Genomic DNA, 18,843 nt, shown 5'->3' with positions numbered 1-18,843 from the left:
AAACATGTGCAAAGACATATGAACAATTAAAACATTTCAGTGATATATGGAGTAAATCTTGTAACTCATCATTACATCAAGAAAAGCCATGAATTATCATATGTTGATGTTTTCCACTCAAGATGGAAGAAAACTGCTTGACAGCACTTCTGCAACATGCTTTGAAGAGATCTTTTGAACTAGCTGTTTCATAGCTATATATTCCAAAGATTAGTAATTAACTACTGGAAACTTGGTATCCAACTTAAAGTACAAAGCTTTTAAGGAGCTGAAACTGAAGGGAGTTGATCTTTCTTTTGGATAACGTGAGCCATCTACAGACAGCAATTAAAGCACACAAAAAGACACTCACCATCCAGTCACTTTAGCAATCATGGAGAATATCAGGTACTACAGAACTATTTGCACTACACCAGGACAAAGAATGTAACAAAAAAAAGAAAGGGAGAGATACAGGAAAGGGATGGAGGGACAGAAGATAAATCAAATCTAGTAAGTTTTTGCAGACAAAGCAATTTAATAGCATAAATCACAATCTGACACAGACGCTAAGAAGTGTTCTCTTGGAATTAGTAACATTTCTGTTTGTAGAAACAGCAGCAGGAGCTCCTGTTACATATTCCCTTTAAACAAATGTTTCTGCAGTGAGGTTGTAAGAAAAAGTGCACAATATTACTCTTACGTTTTGGAGCTGGCACAGGGACAAAGTCACAGTTGTGTCATCTAGGAGGGAACTTCTATCTCGTCCTTGCCCAAAGCTCTCACCATCTTCTAATAAAAAGCTTCAAAAAGAAGAAAAAAAAATTAGGTCATTTTATAACACAGGACTTGAGCTAGGAAAAAAAATTTCTTACATCAAGCAGTTTCCTCTTTAAAACAAAGTATTAGCTCTTAGAGTATAGTGTATTGACTCTGCATAGCATGAAATCTGCTATCAAGGGAATGTACAATCACCTTAAATTATTCAGACAGCTTTTGTTGTAAAACACATTTCAGGTTTTCTATAACTTTGGTTTGCACGCAAAGGAAGAGTAATGAGATATGGGATTAATACTCCCTTTTATTCCTTGATGTGTCACTGATCAAAGCTGCTATTTAATGTGAAAAGCAAAAACAAAATATCATATGAAAGCCATTTTCCATCACGAAAAGAAACTAAGCAAAAGTCTGACCCAGACCTTTTCTGTTGAAGTCCACCTAAGGATACAAGTGAATCCAAGACAGAGTATACACAAATTTTCTATTTTATGATATTTTTAAAGCAGACTACATGCTGATTTTCAGAAATTAAGCTATCATTATCAGTATCACTTAGAAGATGGAGTTAGATTGCATTTTTTGAAATTAACACCTGATCTGCAAGTCTTTCACCTTAATGATTAATAATGTTTGTCCCTAATAATTCAAAAGCACCTGTGTTTACCTATGGGCAAAGAAATATGCAATTCCTCAAAATCTCGCACTAATTTTGACACTAAAATATCACTTAAAATCTTTTTTTTCTTTTAAAGATATTGTATTTTGGCTGTATACATACTTCATGTTTAAACTGCAAAATAGTAAATTGATATATATCAGCACATAATTATGTTTATTAAGATCAGACAATAAGATTAAAGTATTAATTACTACATAAAATTGCTACACGTGTAGCAGTAAGATAAAACTACTAATGACTAAAACGCTTTTACAGACTTATAAGTCATAAAACTAATCATTTTTAAAAAAATTGATCAGCTAATCTGCTGAATAACTGGGTTGACCATTTGGCAATGCTGCTCTACGAGAGGGAATTCAGAATGTGAGAATTTGCTGTACAACATATTAAATTAAATTACAATTGCAAATATGCCGTTGAAGCACAGTGAGACATTATTACAAAAACATAATGTGATTTGAAAGTGTACAAAATTTAGGGACTTCCAATTCAGTATTCTGCACTTTTCCTGCATCTTCTCAAATTTCAGAAAACAACAGGAAGATCAGGTAGGTGACAGATACAAGGCATTCAGATAATGCCTTAAGTTGGGTAAGAGGGGAAGTGACAATTTCCTGCTGTTCAAGAATGCCATTTTCAATATTTTGCACACATACAGGTGATAAAACTAAATATGTTCTCTCAAAATTACTAGCCTTCTCCATCCACCCATCCTCCTTTTCCCTAAAGTGCTTGTCCATCCTTACTTGGGAAGTGTGCAGACAGGTGGCTTTGATCGAATTATTTCCTTGTTGACAAGTTCTTTCTCCAAGTCTCCTCCAGCCAAACACCAGAGATAATAAACCTCTTCAATTGATCTTTCTGCTAAGTAATCATTATCTTCATCTATTGTGAGATATGACATAAAAATAAATTACAGTTTTTTAGGTAGTTTGTTTTTCTTCTTACATCTCTAAACACATACTGTTGAAAAAAAAATATGCTTGAAAGGTCTTAATCTTAATGTGAAATTTGAGGAAAAGTGATCTTCTCTTTGCAAGTGCCCTTTAGGAAATAAAGGAAAGAAGTCAAAAAAACAGCAAATATTTCTACAGTTTGCCTTGAAACACTCAGACAAATACATTGAAGTGTGGACTTTTGCTTTCTGTGTGTTTTTAAACAAAACAAACCACTGTTTTGTATATAACACAGCAGTAAGACTTAAAACAAGAAACAAGTGATTCATACTGAATAGTTATAATCTCTCTTCCCTTCACCTACCATACTTACTGTAATAGGTTATAAAATATTTGTCTCCAAAAAATGTATAATGAGATTCTCTAAACATCTCCATGTTCATAAGAAAAAGTTAATGAGGACTTGAGAGCGGTTACACTTTGAACATACTGTAGTTCAACTTGGAAGTATAATCTTATAGCTTAGAAAGTGACCTCTTTCACAAGGATTTTGTTTTCCAATACTTCAAAAAATCATCTGATGCTATGATCCAGCAGAATCCAATTATCAATCCACAACAGAATTTAGTGGAAGAGAATTACCTTGTATATCCACATGTCCAAACTCTAAAGGCAAAAGATGACACTGCTATTGCAACCTAGACTTGAATACTAATGTTAAATATTTATTCCCTGAAGTCGAAACACAAAATTAAGATGTCCTCCTTTGACTTGCATACATCCCTCAAAACATGTCTGCCTATACCTCTGTCCATTAAACAACTTATTTCATTAATGTAGTGTTGAATATTTAATAGTTTCTTCAAATAAACTTTTGGAGAAAAAATGCAATAACATTTTATTTTCCTTCCCCCTCCTATGACATTTATCCCACCACCTGCTTTTACCTTTACATAACTGACTTATGTCTTCAGGAAGCGTCAAATTAGCACACCTTGGAGAAGATGAGAACAGACCAGCAGGTTTGTGGAAGGGAGGATATAGAGAGGATACCTCCCTGAACAAACTGTCATGCAGCAATTCCTCGGGAGTTGGCCTTGAATTAAGAAAAGAGAATAAAATACTTACAGCAAAGTGCTTCCAAAAATGTAATATTTCAGTGAGAAATATCCTCAGTAAAAAATACTAATAAGTTATTTTAAATTATATTGAATTTCAGAAATCTTAACAGCAGAACTGTCTACTCATGTTTTTCAATTCATGAAGCAAAACAAACCATGCAGTCTGTTTACGGCCCAAATTTAGATCCCACCTTCACTTAATGTGAATATGAACTATTTTATTAATTCCCCTTCAGTTGCTCAAAGCAGGGATGTGAAAAATACAAATGCAAAGCCTTGATTAAAGAACAAAAGCATACTTCCATTTTCAGAAGGAAGTTGTAGTGGACTGACATAATGAAAAACTTCTTTGAAAGGAGAGATTTGAAGTAGCCCTTATTCTGGTTATAACACAGCTATGGCAACCACCAACAACTTCCAGACAGAGAATCAGTAAAAGCTGTGAACTTACAACTACAAATGCCTGAATATTTTTCCCCCAAAATTCTCATATTCAATCTCAAGGTTTTGCACCTTTGATTTCTGTGTCCCCCCCCTAATTTCCTTCCCTTTAAACACTGAAAAGCAACAAAACCGAGCATTTCTTATATGTAGCCCAAACATCAATATTTAAAAAAAAAAAGATTCAGCAACATTTCTTCTAATTTCATAGTAACCCACATGTTGTACTACGCCCTTGGACTGAATACCTGCCTCTTAGAAGGCTGGAACGTAAGGCATGTCTTCAGCAGAGCTATGACATTTTCAGAATGGTCCTGAAATGTAAGAAAAATGTGGAAGAGGTCTGTTCATTACTGTCTTAATTCAGCAAGCCACTTGGCTCATGCTTAACTTTTAACATACAGGCTATTCCAACAAGAGCAATAAAATCTCACACCTACACATATGAGGTTAGCTGTGTAAGACTGAAATGCTGGGGAAGCAATTATTCTCACCTCCCAATCCTACATTTGATTGGGGGAAAAAAGTCTGAGAAATTTGCAGTGTATGCAGTGTTTTACTTTTATTTTTAAATTTAGATATTCTATAGCCAGCTTGAAACAATGCAATACCTGGGAAAATTCTTCTGCTAATAGTCAGAATCCTTTCACATAATGTCTGAAAATATGCAGACACTAAAATTTAGTGCTTATTTTCGTGGGTGAGAACATTTACTGAGACTGACAGCAACTTTAGGAAAGAATATTACCAGTACTAGCTATTGAAAGGATCTTAGATAATAGCTTAGACTTCAAAATTTTTCATCATATTGCAATACAATAAGTGACCAAACAAGTTAAAAAAATAAACATGTGAAATATTATGTTACAATGGTAAAGTATTCTAGATAAGACAGCATGAAAGAGTAAACTAGGTTCACAGACCTTAATAATATCAAGACAACCATGTTCTTCAGCCAATACAGTTACAATGTCATCTACACAGCCTTTGAAAAACAAACAGAACAATAAAAAGTTAAAGGTTATGAAAAAAGTGATACCAATTAAACAGGATATCAGATAAACCTCCAATCCAATAAAAACCGCTTGATATTGGCTTTTTATTAACATTGCCACACCACTTGAAAGTGAACTATCAAAATCAGAAAGGAAAGTTATTATCATCTATGCAGACAGAAAATTGAAGCCTAAGGAAAGTTGAGTAGCACTTCTAAGGTAACAGTGAAAATGTTCTTGCAGGCTTAGTAGCTCCAGATTGTCAGTCTCTGCCAAATAAATTAAAATAGTCTTTTCACTTATAAATGAAAAAAAAAAATCCCTTAAAGGTACCTGCATATAGAATCTTGAAGTAATTTTTCATTTTGTTGCTACTTACAGATAACACTAGCAGTATTTTAGAACTTGTTTTCATCATATTATTGAGTAAATAATTCCCAAGTCAGGACATGAATATTTTGCAGTAGATAAAGGTTACTCACAACTTGAATTCAAATTGAAGGGAACGGAAATGCTTCAGGAAGCTTTGTTAACAAAGCCCCAAAACAGGCAGAATTTCAGCACCTAAGCGCTAACTGCTGAAGGAAAAAGATATTTCTCCTGATAGTAATTAACTTTGACAATATTACTATTTGCTCTGGATAATAATAACTTACTGTTAAAGCTTCAAATTGCAAATTCGTGCCCTTCCATTCCCCACGGTTTATACATAAACCCCACCAGAAATCAAGTTTTAAAACACACAAAAACAGTCCCAGTTCCATACCTATTTACATTAAGCAAGAATTCCCCATCTACAGTAAGGTTTTACAGTTTGCAGGTGAAGCCAGAAACAAGCCCAGATCCAGTAAAACACTTCTCAGCTCTTTCTTTTTTTCTGTTTTCCTGTTTGAGTCCTGCTTCTCCCTACCTGGCAGTTACTACACAAGCACTGCTAGTGCAGGGACAGTTTTCTTCAGCATCATACAATTCCTAACCTATTTCAGAAACCTCCTGAAACATAAACCAACAAATAACGATGAAAATGACCACCATTCTTGAGCATGGGGTTTTTTTTTAATAGGTTGCCCTTACATTAACATACTCACAGCTTTTCCAAGGTTATTTTTCCTGGCACCCATCTCTGTACTTTCCCTAGAAAACCAACCATGCTTCAAATGCCTATTTAATTCTGGAGATGAAAGATGACAACGGTAAATTGCTTTAGGTCTGAGCATCACAAGCTGATTAGTCTGTAAAACTCTAATTGTAGAACTGCTTGGAAATTTGAAAAATTCATTTTGTGCTGCTTACCTAACATAAGTATAAATTTCAATCTTTCTGCTATCTCCAAACTCTGAAATAATTTTCTCCCCTAAAAAAATAACAAAGTCAAATCAACAGTAGAATACTACTACATGAAAATATTTAGATAATATTATATCCCATCTATATACAATGACAGTGAAATAGATAAGCTTCTACATGTGAATTTTAGATGTATCAAAAGTATCTGTAAGAACAGAAAATGTTATTTACCCCACTATAGCAGAAATAGTTTCATGCCACCAGAAAGAAAAAATATAACACTGATAATATCTCACAATTGCAACAGCCTGGTAGTTGTGATCTTGTGGCTCCACAGGCAGCCATCCTTCATTGTTAACACATACACTCATACCAAGCCTCCTACACACCAATATGCATCCTACTACTAGAACAACCACCAATACTGTCCAGGCAGGAACGCTAACATATTCTGATATTTGTGCTTGGGCGATGGGTGAAGTGTCATTAATCCCATATTCAATAGCAATCAAGTTAATGAAACTATTCCCAAAGAGTTAAAATCAAGAGAATTATCCTCTTACATACCATGCAAAGCTCAAATAATATTATACCAAGAGACCACAGATCTGATTTAGGGCCAGAAGGCAGAGGCTTCTCACACTGAGTATGATCACTTGGTTTGACTATTCCCTGTGCAATTACTTCAGGTGCCAGATATGACGGGTACCTAGAAAGATGCAGCAACATTAAGTAACATCCTGTCTGTCCAAAAAGTGTGCCTTTCCATTATATAATCAGGACAATTTTGCATTTTGAGAAACTAGAATACAAAGCAGACCGTTCTATTTTATTCAGTCAAAATCTACACATTACAGCAAAGTCTCACTCCAATTGCAAAATATATAGTGTTTACTACATAAAAGGTCAAATCTCAATCACCAGCTCAGTCTTTTTGTGAGAGGAAATGGCAGATTTCAAAATAGTATGTCTACATATCTCAGAGAAAATGCACATTGAGTTTCAGCATTAGTGTTTTAAGTTAGTCTATCTTAGACTCGTATTTGGGGGTGGTGGCAGTATTCTCCATCAATAGCGTTCCCACTAAATAACATCTGAACTTGCAAAAAAAGTAACAAAAGGTGTTGAGGGCATATTTCACCTGCTAGATACCTTCTAGATAATTTTAAAATAATACTATCACTTTTTTTTCTGTCAACAATTCATTACAATACTTAAAAAAAATTTGAAATCATGTTTTGAAAGGAAACATCACTGCTTCTTTTGGCCACGTCTTTAAGAATCAGCTCAGTATTTCAATTGCAAACAACATGACACCTCAAAAAACCAAAAAGTGGCAAAAAACCCACTGCAATAAAGCATGCCATTTTGGCCAGATGGTGGGATCACTTGAAAATAAATCACTAAATGATAAATGAGACAAAAAAACCTACAGTGGTGTGCAATAATGATTGTGCATTTACCTAAATTTGAAATTAGGAATCCAGGTCACAGGGAACTACTAGCATTTGAAGAAAAATCCAGGCAGCAGGGACTGACAACAAATAGTTACAGCAAGATGCTTGCATAATACCCATTATCTGTCTTTCATCCATTTCACCTCTTAAATGACATTATCAGAAGCTTTTGTGTAAGGGGTGTATGCAACAGATATACATTAAAATAACAAACTATAACCTGCGCATACAGCACATTTTTAAAGATGATTGCTCAAAACATAAATATATTTCCTGAAAAAATACAACTCTGGTATATTTTCATTGTGTAGCTACATCCTTACCCTATAGGAAAATCAACATCAACACCTTGAGCTGTCATATGGTAGAGTCCAAATTTAGCCAATTTCACATGTCCCTGAAAAGGAAAAAATAAATTATCAAGAGCAGCAGAATCTGACATTGCAAGAATCTGCATTTTTGTTAAAAGAAAAAAAGATCAAAAATTATTTCAATTTGCATTAGCTGTCAGAGGACAGATTTCTAGAAAAAGTCACTGTCTTATATTTCTGCATCATCTATTATGCAAAAGTTCACTGCAAGTTACAAAGGTCCTTATTTCTAAGGCTTTTTACTTCCCAAGAGCATTAAGTAATCACTTTGTTTGGAACACGCAAGAACATCAGACCTTTCTAAGTTACAGTATATCTTCAGTAAATCAAAAGGGCTTAAATATTCTACTGAACACTTTTCCTGTTTGTAAACTGTTTAAAATCCTGTTTGACTCCTAGAACTTCCTAAACATGACCACTATTCCCTCACCTCTTCCATTTACCCAATCTTGCTTGTGCTTGTCCAGTCCTTCCATCAATTCATTACTATCTTGCTCTCCCTACCTCTATCAACTCCTATTTAAAAAAAAGTCTTTTTCAGGTGCTTGCTTTTATTCGTGGAGGCAGAAAGTAAACATCAAAACAACAAAAAATTGGCATAGAAGTTAAACTGAGGTCTTATTTATTGCTGGATTTTGAATTACACTCAGCCAGCCTCCAGATGGTGCAACAGAGAAGGCTACTCAAAGGGCAGGGGAGAGCTTAGAAGTTTATGGTCTCATGGCCCTCTTTTGTTCTTTTATTGATTTTAGGAATATCTTAAAATCCTAGAGTACTTTTGCATGTTAGAGCACTATTATGATTTTCATTTGTTTACAAGCATATAAAAAAATACACGTTTCTTATTTCCTTTGTCCTCTCTTCTCTTTCTGCCTTCAAGGGAAGGATCTAGTTATTCTATCTAAACTGAGCAAGAAGGGGAAGGAGAGAGGGGTTGTGCAGAAAGGTTAAGCTCTTTAGCTGTCTGTTCAAATGAAGCAGCTGTTCTGAGTACAACAGTAGCTATTAATTTCTCTGAACTCTTACGAGCAGAACTGGTATTCCACACTGACAACTCAATAGTCTAACAGAATTGAGAGATATTTAAGTTTGAATAATTTAACATGAACAAAGAAATATTTTAACATCTTAAAAGTCAGGTATCAGATCACCATGAAACATTATTAACATCGAAATAGCCATAGGAAGTATTTTTCTACTCAAACAGCCAGGAAGGTCTTGTAACTAATTACAGTGATGACAAGTAGACTTAAGTTACCACTTTCAGACAAAATGGGAGAAAAAAAATGTGGTTTGGGATAAAGGAAAATGTGAAAATAGAAAAGTAAGTTCTGAAATACATTTGAAATTTCAGAAATAGAGGAAAATTGTAGTTTAAAAACAAATAAACAAAACAAACACCTTTTCAGATACCGAGGTTTTGTTCCCCCCATCAGTAGATATGTGACTGCCCAGTCTCCATATACAACATAGAATGTACTCATTATTAGCAAACAAAGCCATCGATTTATTCCTGTAGCTGTACCTTTCGATCCAAAAGAATGTTGCAAGGTGAGAGTGCACGGTGGACCATTCCATGTTTATTCATATATTGCAAACCTTGCAAAACCTCATATGCTATGCATAAGACCCTTGAAGAACTGAAAAAAGGCACAAAACCAACAACATGTTAAAGTGAACGTTTCATCTGTGAAAATATATTTTCCACAACTATTCCAAACACAAGTGAGACATTTACAATTCCAGAACAGTTTAAGGAATCACTATTGAATATAGTAGGATATGTTCAGTGCTATACACAACTCCCCAAAATCTAGGGTTTTGATTCATCCTGAACTGGTCCTTAAGAACAGCAGAAAATGATGCCAAAGTAGAAAATACTCTGTGATAGAAACTATAATTCAACCTAATGAGGTTTTGAAACTCAGATGTTAACTGGAACTTATTTAGAAAATAGAGACCTGCCTAGATCATACCTACAGCCTTCAGTCATCTCAAAATGTGAAATAAGAAACAAAAGAAAGATAAGAAAACCTCATTTTCAGCACATATTGTTTTACAACATTGGAATTATCAACCTCATCATCTTTGGAAAGAAACAATGAGGTTTATCACCCAGAACATTTTGACATAACTGTGTATTTTAACAAAAGTTATTATCTACTGTAAGAACTGACAGCCTTAAAGAGGAGTTTCTGTGAACAAGTGATTAGAAATTTGTACAGAGACCATGAGTAACAGGCTTCCCAAATGTACCCAAAATAAGAACAAAAGCCCCAGATCTCATGTCATCCAGAGAGATTCCATTTAATTTTTCATTCTCCTCATTCTGCCCACTCCCCCTCAGACATTTCAGGTCTGTTTGGCAACTTTTTCTCTGAAGGCACTGGTTTATAAAATGTCCAAAAAGCAAAGCATATCCACTTATAAAGTCCTAGCTTTACATTCCATTTTTTTTATTTCATTGTTAAGGAGTAACATATAATAGCATTCTGGAGGATGTCATCACCTTCTCTTGCTTATTAAAAATTTGTGCAACAGCAAGATTAGGAGGAGTATTGCAGACTACTCAGAGTGACAAACCAACTAGCTGACTAAACACCCAAATTAATTTCTTTATACACCTTCATTAGCTGCTATTCATACCTGATGGAATGACAAAACTTTGTTCCAAGAGAAAATACATAGATTTTGACAAAAGCCACACTTCCAAGAAATTCTGAGACTAGTGCAACACAGAAATATTGAAAAGAGACACAACTAAGTTACCCTACATGGAGCTATTCTCTAGATGATAATCTTTTTCCTAGAAGAGCTCTGTACTAATTTACACTCGTTGTGAATATACACTTTCAAGCTATATTTTAAGCACAAAGGGAATCTATTCTAACATCTGTCCACACTACTGTATCTTAGATCATAGCATTTGAAAATGATTCTCGAGGTCTTAGTGATTTGACCAAAACCTCATGGCTAATAACCACAAAAACAAAACAACACCCCACAACCATCTTGCTCCTTCTTCACTAGCACTTCTTTTTCCCCATTCCTCCCACCCTCAAGTTAAATACTATCCCACAGCATCAGACACCATTATCTGTGCAGTTTTTTCTCCCAGTCATTCTTGGGCAGAGATATAACTGTGGTAAAAAAAAAAGTACCTTACAAGTTTTCAGTTTCCTTGTACATTTTTTTTGCTTGTATTGCAAATATTAATGATAACTGTTGCAAATAGAGTCCCCTCTCTCATTTTCTGCACAGCTTTGCAAAACAAGACATGAAAAATAAATGAAAAGAGTATACATGTTTCCAGTAAGGAAACAATTGCATATAAAAATTATTACAGCATGAGATATTTTAGCCTAGAAAGTGTTTCTTTGTGTTAAAAAATAAAAGTAAATATAACGCATTAAAAAAATAAAAGTAAATACAAAGTGCAATTTGGGGCCGTTTGCCTGAGGAGTGCAGTGTGTTCTGCTGGCGCCAGGGGGCCTCAGCCACCCATTTATTCTTCATCCTCTGCAATTCATACAAAACCAGAACACGGACAAATACGTGAAAATACTGCTTTGGGATTCTTTGCTCTTTAAGATAAACCCTTCAACGCCATTACAGCGATCAGGAACACATAAATTATTATTATTTTTCACTGCATATAATTCTCAGTGCTCTTAAACTCTTGATGCCACCCTGCTGGGCAGAAGTATTCAGCCAAGTACCTAACCCTCGTCCTCCAGCACGCACACCACCTCCCCAGGAGACAAGGAACTCTGTATAACAAGCTCTTCATAGTGCTGCACATATGTAGTTCTTATTTACTGAGGAAAACACACTGCGTGGTTATTACACATGAGATTTTCACTTAATTGCAAAGGGCCTAACAACTTGTTGTTAACAAGAACAAGAGATCTCTCTCCTTTAAACTCCCCAAGGCCAAGTTCAGCAAATGTTCCCAGCCTTGCTGCAGGTGAGTACCAAGGCTCTCTCCTTTCTTCAGTGAGTCTCAGGTACAGCCACTGTCAACACCACAAGCCTTGCAACGGCGTTCTGCAAGTGGAGAAGGTGCACTCATGAAGCTGCTTTCAGGTTTCAGCTTGAATTGACGTTTAAAAAACCCCAAAATGTAAACAGAAAAAGAAAACACAGTCCTAAAAGAGGAGGACGCATAAAATCCAATACTGGTGGTGAGATTTGAGCAGATTCAGAAACTTTTTCCCCGATTATCTGGAAGCCTGTTTTTCAATTGACTAGCTAGCGTTGAACTATGATAGATCTAGGGCAGTGGTTTAGCTCTTTGGGCCTCTGGAACTGCAGAGGTTTCACTACCCTCCTTTAATAGGAGGTAGGGGGAAAACCTACAGCCAAAGCACTAGAAACAACACAGGAGAAGAGGCAGCCACATGCAAGCGTGGCAGATTTGACACCAACCATGCGACACCACTGACCTAATGGGAGCCGTGACAACAGTTGTGTGACATGAAATATCCTCTTCATCTCAGCAGCTGATGATCACGGTTGTGACTTTATATTATGGTGAAGGAAATCATTCTACTGCTCAAAGCAATATAGCAGGAGGCAGTAAGTAAAAGCATGTAACTGTGAGATGCACTGCAGTTTCCTAGCTCTCATAACAAACTTGGTTTAAGGTTATTTTCTTCTCCACCAAGAGGAGCAAGAGAAGAAACAGCAGCTTCTCTGCAAAAGGAACACTTCACAGACAAGACAAGGCATGATCTTGCTACAACTACCAGCAAATGTTCAAGGAACCAGCTTCATCTTACTCCTCAGTCTGGATACCAAAAAATCTACTCAGCTGTAGCCTACTCGGCTAGGCTTTTGAAAAGGGGTTATCTTCAAATGAAAAGACTGTACACTGATATTAAATTAAACTGCTTGGATTTAATCATTGCCTGCTTTTTTCCTGGTTTGGAGAAGAAGAAACATTGCCATGAAGAGGGGCCATTTTGTGATCCTTCGTACTAGAAATCAAGACTTAAAACAATATAAGGATTAAAACCAATACCAGGTTTGGGGCTATAACTTGAATGTATAAAACCATAGAAAAGGAAGCACAAAGGATAACTGAATTCCTCCCTCAGAAATTCGTCCTGTAACTATGAGGGGGGGGAAAAAAATCTCTACAAGTTGATATGAGCAAGTTCAGCCAACAGTACAAAACCCAGCATGGTTAAGAGTGGCATATGCATGGCATTCGTGGGTGGAGAGAGAAGGGAAGTCAACTTAAAAACCCACAAAAATGAGGATTGTTTTATTACCTCCAGAATTTGTCATACCAAAAGTGATACCAGACAAATGACTAATTTCCACAATGTAATAGTACACAGGTGGCTGTACTGTGCCTTCACAAAAACCATCAACTTTTCCACTTAGCAATTAGCCTGATATCCAGTCTGTTGAATTCTTACTGTTAAGGACACAAAGTCATTTTCTGGAAGTTTACTTCAGGAATAATAAACTTAACCTGTCAGGAAACAGATGTTTTAGCAGAGTTTCAATCTCTTGTGGTTCTGCAAACCCACATATGAAATAATCTGATTGCTTACAACACTGTTGTCACTTCTTGGATTCAGACAGGGCAGGATGAGGGGGGAAGGAAAGATTCTTCTCAGTGCACCCAGTACATTCTTTCATCTGACTGAGAACAGCTTCTGGGCCAGAGTGAAAGGGAGGAGTACTAGAAGGGAAAAGTACTAGAAGAAGTTGGCATACCAAGAGTCTTACCTTTCTCAAAAGGATCAGATACTAACAAACAGAGAAATTAGGAAAGAGGGATTTATCAGGAATCAAGTGAAGACAATAAGCCCTGAAATTAATCAGGGGATTGGAGAGCTAAGAGTGATCATATTCACCCAGTAGTGACTGAGCAGTACCTCAGAAATAAGAGAGAGAATTGCCCATACCATAGGTCAATATAAACACCACATCAAACAAAAAAGGTTGGAAACATTCACAAATAAAAAAACTTCCAAATTCTAGAAATGGTCATACTAGCTCAGACAAAAAATTATATGAGACCACTATCCTTTTTAAAAAAAAAAAAAGTAGGTGGACATCTAGGAGACAGGGAATACAGAAGAAAGCATATATGAAACGTTCCTTGATATTTTCTGGCTTCCAAACTCTTTAATTCAAACTCGCTTCTGGATGAAAAAAGTTTGCCTCCTAAGCATTATGTCTGATAATATCACCTACTAGTTGCAGTGGAAATCCACAGCCATCAAGTATTCAGTTGGTAAAATCTCCTTGCTATTTTATCATTGCTTAACTCCAGAGCAGGAAAAGCAATTTTGGAAAAATGCATTTGACAGCCAGCAGCAGAGTAGTCCCTACATACACCACAGAATGCTGAAGGGAAAACTACTTGATGCATGACATCTTGAATACTTAAGAACAAGAGGACTGTAGATCATACAGATGGAAATTGGAGATGGGTTGGGTCAGGAGGCTTGGCCTATTAAACTGTTTGATTAAAAAAATTCCAATGTGAGAAAAGAAACAATGGAAAGAAGAGATAAATTTGCAGCATTCATATCAGTATCGTGGAAGTTACAAGTTCACACAAGTTTCTTTTCCTCCAGTTTAAAAGAAAATCAATGCCAACTGGCACACAAATTCACTCTATTCATTGTCTAAAGAGAAGTGCATTCACAGCATTAACTGGAAATACATCTTCTCCATCCTTTCTCAGTGCTGCAATAAAAGAGTTTAATATGAGAGTAACTGGGTATCTCAAAAGATCTTTCTGCTTGCTTACTGTCTCCAGTCCTACCTTCTCCTAGACTACGCCATCTATCCTCTTGATGACTGTGACCAAGGCAGATGTAGCTTGAAATCAGAATCACATTCTGAGTTGGAAGGAATCCACAAGGATCATCAAGTCCAACTCTTAAGTGAATGGCCCATACAGAGATCAAACCCACGATCGTGGTGTTACAAGCACCAGTGAAATCAGAACACATTGATGTACCTGGACAACAGAACAGGAGCAAAAATCACTGGGGCTTGGAAGCAAAGTCGAGGCAGAAGCAAAATCATGGGGAAAGGAGAAATATTTCTGGCTGTTACAAATACATCTGTGGTATTTTTAAGTGGTTAGGGGCAGTTGTAAATTTCATTTCCTTTTATGCTATCATGTTGTATCAGTCAACATGGAGTGCCTAATCCATCTCGTAGAAGGAAGAAAGCTCTGCCTGGAAAGTACTGACAGCGCAATCAGCACTTAATGGACTATTTTCAATAACAGTGTTTCATCTAGTGAAGTGAACAGAGGCCCCACTGGAATTCAAAAACAACACAGGACTGGTATCAGAAAGCCAGACTCATTATCTACTGAACTGTACAGTGTCCTGTAATTTTTGTATGTACTAGAGATGCGTATGTGGATTAGTACTAAGTCATGCTTCTTCAATGCAGTGGCCTCTCAAGGAAAGATGAAATTGATAATAAAAACTGGAACCACAACTATTTTGACCTCTCTCAGGAAGACAGAGCAAGACTACATGGGATAAGATTATGCTGATGACACCACATTTCTGAGTTCCTCTTTCCTCAGACTCACAATCCATGGGTACATACAGAGAAGTGCATGCTCAAATAAGTCCTTTATCAACTCTGTGCATCTTGTTCTAACATTGTAATATTGCTATAAACAATTGAATTGAATCTCAGCAACCAGGAGTCTTATGAAGCTTATGGCATTGATACACAGGAGCAAAAACATGGGTTCCTCTTCCAAAGAGGAGTGTCAGACAGGGTCTGCCCTGAGGAAGCACACCAGAGCTACACAAACCAGCAACATCATCAATCACTACCCCAGAACTCATGAAACAAACACCCATTTGGAATTCAGGAAGGAGATTCATCACGAAAAATTGTCTGTTCAAAGTAGAAGGGAACCAGGTTGTTAACAGATGTAATGTTTCTGAACTAATAAAAGTGACAATATTTCAATACAAGCAAAACTATAAAACAAAGCAAATGACATTTGCAGTTAGTTCCATTACCGCCAACAATGTGGATAGACTGGTTAGGAGTGGTGTGGCCAAGTGGTTACAGCAATGGATAAAGTTTGGGTACAATCCCAGCTGAGACAATCACTACCCTGACCTCAAGAAAGCCATCTGACCTCCTTATGCCTCAATCAACCAGCTGGAAAACTGGATAAAAAGCAGAACTGGGTTGAAAACCAGATGTGCAGATAAATTGGGTCTTCCTGGGTAAATAAATTACAAAATACCCTATATAGAATATAAAGAGTTTGATGCAGGTGGGAATGGTTTATTTAGCGCTTTATTATGTGTTTGATTAAAAAATGGCACTAGGGACTGAGATTGTAAACACTGCCAATTTATTTGGAAATGCATTCACATTATCAGGATGAAAGGAACTGGAAGGGAATGCAACAAGCAGAGAACAAATCAAAAAAAAAATGAATTTTATAGACAGAGTCCTCAGGAAGTCTCTAACTCATGCACAGAGTTATTTCACACAGGATATCTTCAACAAGTTCATATTGCTCATCTGAGGAAACTCAAAGTCCTTTCATTCCTTTTTTAAAATTCTAAGCTGCAAGCATGACTTTAAAAGCAACACAGATGATGTTATGTTTTTATGAAGGTCTCAACTTGTAATGTACGATAAAAAAGTCCATAAAACAATGCATAAAGGCACAGATAAAGAACAACTTCATATATGGAGCAGATTGAACACAAAGACAGGTGACTTTTCAGATCATTATCACTCTGAATGATTTAAGTGTATCTGCTCCTCATAAAACAAAAGAATTCATACATTGCACCTTGAATTCCTTTAGGACATCCAGCATTCATGCAAAAAGATGGGGGAGCAAATGAACAAAGTCCTTTTGAAAAGCAAGCACACCTTATAAAGCACCATTTTAATGAAACCTCTAGTGCCATCTGGTTTCATGCACAGAACAGGAAAGACACATCCATATTCCCACTTTTCAATCTTGCCCCTGATTAACTTCTAAAAAAAAAGTCTTTTTTTGCATTTTAGGCTCAGCTGGCTCATATGTAAAAGATAATAGGAATACTTTATTGGACCAAAAAGTGCAATGAAATCAACAAAATTTCAATCACTAAAGATTAGGCAAAGTAGCCCTCATTTAAAATCAGATCAGAGACTCTGCATTCTTCTCACCGACTATACATTCTATATAAGTAACACAATAGAAATAGAGGCACACGTGACAACAGGAGAACAAGACCTAATGAAAGAAAAAACAAGACAATGACCTCAAAATATACAATAAAGAACCTAACTTCCATAGCATTATATACATGTTTTTCCACACTTCACATCGCCAACATTTCATTGAAGCAAATAACACATCTCACATTCTTCTCTCCTTCTCCAAAAGGAGTCAACTTATAAAATGTAGGAGTAGAATTAAGATCAATTGAAGTCAGATCTCCAAAAAATCTTGATTTTGTTCTCTTTTGGACCCAATCTGAACAAACGCATACAAAGTCTATCTCAGTCTGACAGACCCAGGAAAACAATCAGATAACATATAAAAAGGAGATAAGGGAATTAACTGCAGCTAGGATACTCTTCTTTTACCATAAAAGGCACTAAATCAGATCTTCAGCTGCTTGGCGGTGTTTTGTTAAGTCAGTTCCAAACCAGACATCAAATTCCATGTTCTAGGCAAGGACTATCATTCCTTTGTATGTGAACGCACCAGCATCTAAACTTCTAGGCATAGGGTATCTCTAAAGCATAGAGCCCTTGACATGAAACATTTACTATGCAGTAAACGGTACAAGTAGTAGTATTTCTAGAGTCTTAAACCACTCAATCATTGAAGGAAAAGTGACTCCTAAGGACGCGATGAATGGTCACACACAAAGCAGTGCCAATTTCCTTATGTTCCTCCACATTAAAGATGTATCTGAAAAACAATTGCTGTTTGTATCCCAAAATGTCAGCTGGCAACTATAGATCAGCATCTGGCTCAGACTCTATGCTTTTAAAGACACCTAAGTTTATAACAATTCCGCAAGTGACTTTTGTAGCAAGCAAACCTTGCTTGCTTCCCAAATCCTGCCCTGTCACAATCCTTACATACAATCTTGTCAGACTTAAACATCTAATATTACATGTTTAAACAGAAAATATACGACCAAAAAAGTAATAGATTAAGCAAAGATCACATCTCAGTTTGGAGAGTTGAGGGTAAAAAAAAATCAGAGGTTTGGATTTTTCATCATAACCTTTGTTATGAAAATAAACCAAACAACTTCATACAGTGGGAACCATTAGAAAAGGTAGATGCTTGATTCAGAATGACTAATAAATAAATAATAGAGAGAAGCGAGCAGGTCCACACATTCATGAGGCTTACTTCAAAAAGAATAGTCCTACTACTACGAGGAAGACATGCGAAGGATTACAAAAGCTCATGATTACAGCTACATTGATAAGATTTTTCTTTCCGAAATGAAGAAAATATTCTGAAGTAATCACATCTAAGTGAACAAACTGTACTAACCTGTTATTTTAAAAAACAGAAAATGATAGTTACAATACATTGGCAAGAGTTGGCAACACTGACTTTGCAGAAAAATAAAGTTCAGAGGCAGAATACCATACATTTCAAAGTCCATGTGATCCCTGTAATTCACTAGGGATAGCACATCCTTTCAGGGTATAGGGCAGTATAAAAGGTGGTTATAGAGACTTGTGAAAGTGTGTATCAAGCAACAAAGCAAGGTGCTCCACAAAACATTTTCATTATTTCTCAGTCAGCTACTCTTCACTCAGCTCATTGTAGCACCACACGGATGAGAAA

General features: G+C 36.2%; 1 protein-coding gene across 6 annotated transcripts in view; it reads right to left on the bottom strand.

Moving 5' to 3' along the window:
* TBCK (TBC1 domain containing kinase) overlaps nt 1-18,843 on the bottom strand; it is a 98,290-nt gene that overhangs the window by 61,425 nt on the left and 18,022 nt on the right. For all 6 annotated transcript variants that reach the window (XM_027677086.1, XM_027677084.1, XM_027677088.1 and 3 more), the window contains 9 exons: nt 9,532-9,646; nt 7,959-8,032; nt 6,746-6,887; nt 6,185-6,245; nt 4,820-4,881; nt 4,149-4,210; nt 3,282-3,430; nt 2,185-2,323; nt 683-782 (listed from right to left, as the gene is read on the bottom strand). In XM_027677086.1, the coding sequence (XP_027532887.1) occupies nt 683-782; nt 2,185-2,323; nt 3,282-3,430; nt 4,149-4,210; nt 4,820-4,881; nt 6,185-6,245; nt 6,746-6,887; nt 7,959-8,032; nt 9,532-9,646 (904 nt within the window). The remainder of the gene's footprint in view (nt 1-682; nt 783-2,184; nt 2,324-3,281; nt 3,431-4,148; nt 4,211-4,819; nt 4,882-6,184; nt 6,246-6,745; nt 6,888-7,958; nt 8,033-9,531; nt 9,647-18,843) is intronic.

This window comes from Neopelma chrysocephalum, unplaced genomic scaffold, assembly GCF_003984885.1.
Source record: "Neopelma chrysocephalum unplaced genomic scaffold, ASM398488v2 Primary Assembly neopelma1_42b, whole genome shotgun sequence".
In the NCBI taxonomy this organism is placed as follows: Eukaryota; Metazoa; Chordata; class Aves; order Passeriformes; family Pipridae; genus Neopelma; species Neopelma chrysocephalum.
Note: the sequence above shows the minus strand (reverse complement) of the source record. Positions and strands in the feature narration are given on the sequence as shown.